Below are 2201 nucleotides of genomic sequence, written 5' to 3'. Positions count from 1 at the left end.
GTGTGTGTGTGCGTGCGCGCGCGCGCGTGTGTTTGTGTGTGTGTGTGTGTATGTGTGTGTGTGTGTGTGCTTTTGTGCCTGTATTTGTCATCAACCACAACTTGACAACTGGCGTTGGTGTGTTTACGTTCCCGTAACTTAGCAGTTCGGTCAAAGAGACCGATAGTAGTAAGTACCAGGTTTTATAAAAGCACTGAGATAGATTCGATTGACTAAAAATTCTTCAATCGGTGCCCCAGCATGACCGGAGTCTGATAGCTGAAACAAATAAAAGATAAAGGAAAGGACACTGAGATGTTGCCGAAATATTTCTCTTTATTCTCGAAATATAAACACGAGATAAATAACGTTTGTTTTTGTTTAGGAATTAATAAAGCATTCTTCACATAAGATTGGTGCCACGCTTCTGCAGCAGTTTTGATTTTAATTGAATGATATTCCTCTTCCTCCGGCCGGGACTCTGCGAACTGTCCAGATAACGCCATCTGTCTAAATCTAACGAGGTGTGGTACGTTGGACACTGACCTCCAAGGCCGCCTATTTTACTATCACAGCCTCTCTTCCGTCTATAAGAGAAAGAAAATAAAAACAATATATTTATCAAGAATCTGAAGGAAGTGTGTTTTTGGTTTTATTTACATAAAGAAAGGAAGAAGCTTCATGTTATTTCAAATATGTTTCTGACATATTTATGCATCTAAAGGCAATTTCACTGCAGTTTACCAAGAAAAATTTCTCTCTTATATATAAATACATCATCGTGACTTCAGTGGCGCCTTCTGTTGGATCCCAAAATGGAATTCTGGCTCGTTATAAATTTCTAGCTCGGTAAACTCCGGAGAAATTGCCTTTAGAAGTGAAAATATGTCACAAACATATGTGAACTAACCTAAAATTTATTTCCCATCATTGCTTCACACAACAATTTAAGTATTTATTCAGATTGGGCGGTCAACGAATGCAAATCAGTCACTAGTATTGACTAATTTATTATAAAGCTACGGCGGTTTACTAATCAACTGAGGATCACATCTCTTTGGTATCCTCTACCAAAGGAGGACAACGAGCCAGAAATGAAACTAGGGACCCCAAAGTGGGCGCAACTAAGCTGATAACGATATATTTAACCCTTTCTATAAGTGAGAATTTTCTTTTTCTTCACGGGAAATTGCAGAATATAAAGTATGATAGAATAATATTTCAACTAACCTAAAGTTTTATTCCCCACCACAGCTTCGCATTAATGTATAAAGAAAGAAATTGTTTACTCACATCTTTGTTTAGAGTATAAGCTTATAGAATATATAAATCCGTTTGTGAAACTATGACGATTATATAAAGATTCGTTTATATAAAGTCTTGTGTCCTGTGAGCCTTGTGTCAGATCATGGACATATCAGCTGTTGGTGGAATAACAAAAGTAACCCACAGTTCGAGCACTTCAGACGTATCTGGACTTGTTAAGGACCACACTAAGCACTTGTTCGATTTCCGGTCCTCAAGTAAGACACTTTATTTCACATTGACCCAATGGATTAGGTCAATGTAAAAAGGAGTAGTACCTGTATTTGAAAGGGTTAGCTTTGTCATTCTGAGTCAAACTGGATCTCCATGTGAACTACGTTAAGGGTACACGTGTCTGTGGAGTACTCAGCTACTTGCGTGTTAATTTCACGAGCAAGCTGCTCCGTTGATCGAATCAACTGGAACTCTCGTTGTCGGAGGGACAGATGCAGTGCCCGTTTTTTCTGAGAGTCGTATGCCGCAGTAAGTGTGTGGTTGTTTTTTTTTCCGTAGTACAATCTATTCGACAATGATTCTATGCTCTCGTGGTAACCACAGCAGGAACGGATATTGCATCATGGCTGCGGGTGAGAAAAGTGTTCTTTTTACGCATTCTATAGACTGTATGTACGCTGGCAGAATCGTTAGCAACGCCGGAAGAAATGCTTAGCGGCATTTCGTCCGTCTTGACGTTCTGAGTTCAAATACCGTTCTGAGATCAAAAACATTGAGGTCGATGTAATCGACTTACCGCCTTCCCCGAAACTGCTGGCCTTGTGCCAAAATTTGTAACCATTACTACTACTACTACTACTACTACTACTACTACTACTACTACTAAGGCAGCGAACTGGCAGAATCGTTAGCACGCCGGTACGAAATGCTTAGCGGTATTTCGTTCATCCTGCGTTCTGAGT

General features: G+C 39.8%; 1 protein-coding gene across 1 annotated transcript in view; it reads right to left on the bottom strand.

Moving 5' to 3' along the window:
* Positions 1–295: 295 nt before the first annotated feature.
* LOC106867831 (uncharacterized) overlaps positions 296–2201 on the bottom strand; it is a 40250-nt gene continuing 38344 nt past the window's right edge. The window contains exon 4 of the mRNA XM_014912859.2: positions 296–566. Within this exon, the coding sequence (XP_014768345.1) occupies positions 383–566 (184 nt within the window). The 3' untranslated portion in view covers positions 296–382. The remainder of the gene's footprint in view (positions 567–2201) is intronic.

Source organism: Octopus bimaculoides, chromosome 5, assembly GCF_001194135.2.
Source record: "Octopus bimaculoides isolate UCB-OBI-ISO-001 chromosome 5, ASM119413v2, whole genome shotgun sequence".
NCBI lineage: Eukaryota > Metazoa > Mollusca > Cephalopoda > Octopoda > Octopodidae > Octopus > Octopus bimaculoides.
Note: the sequence above shows the minus strand (reverse complement) of the source record. Positions and strands in the feature narration are given on the sequence as shown.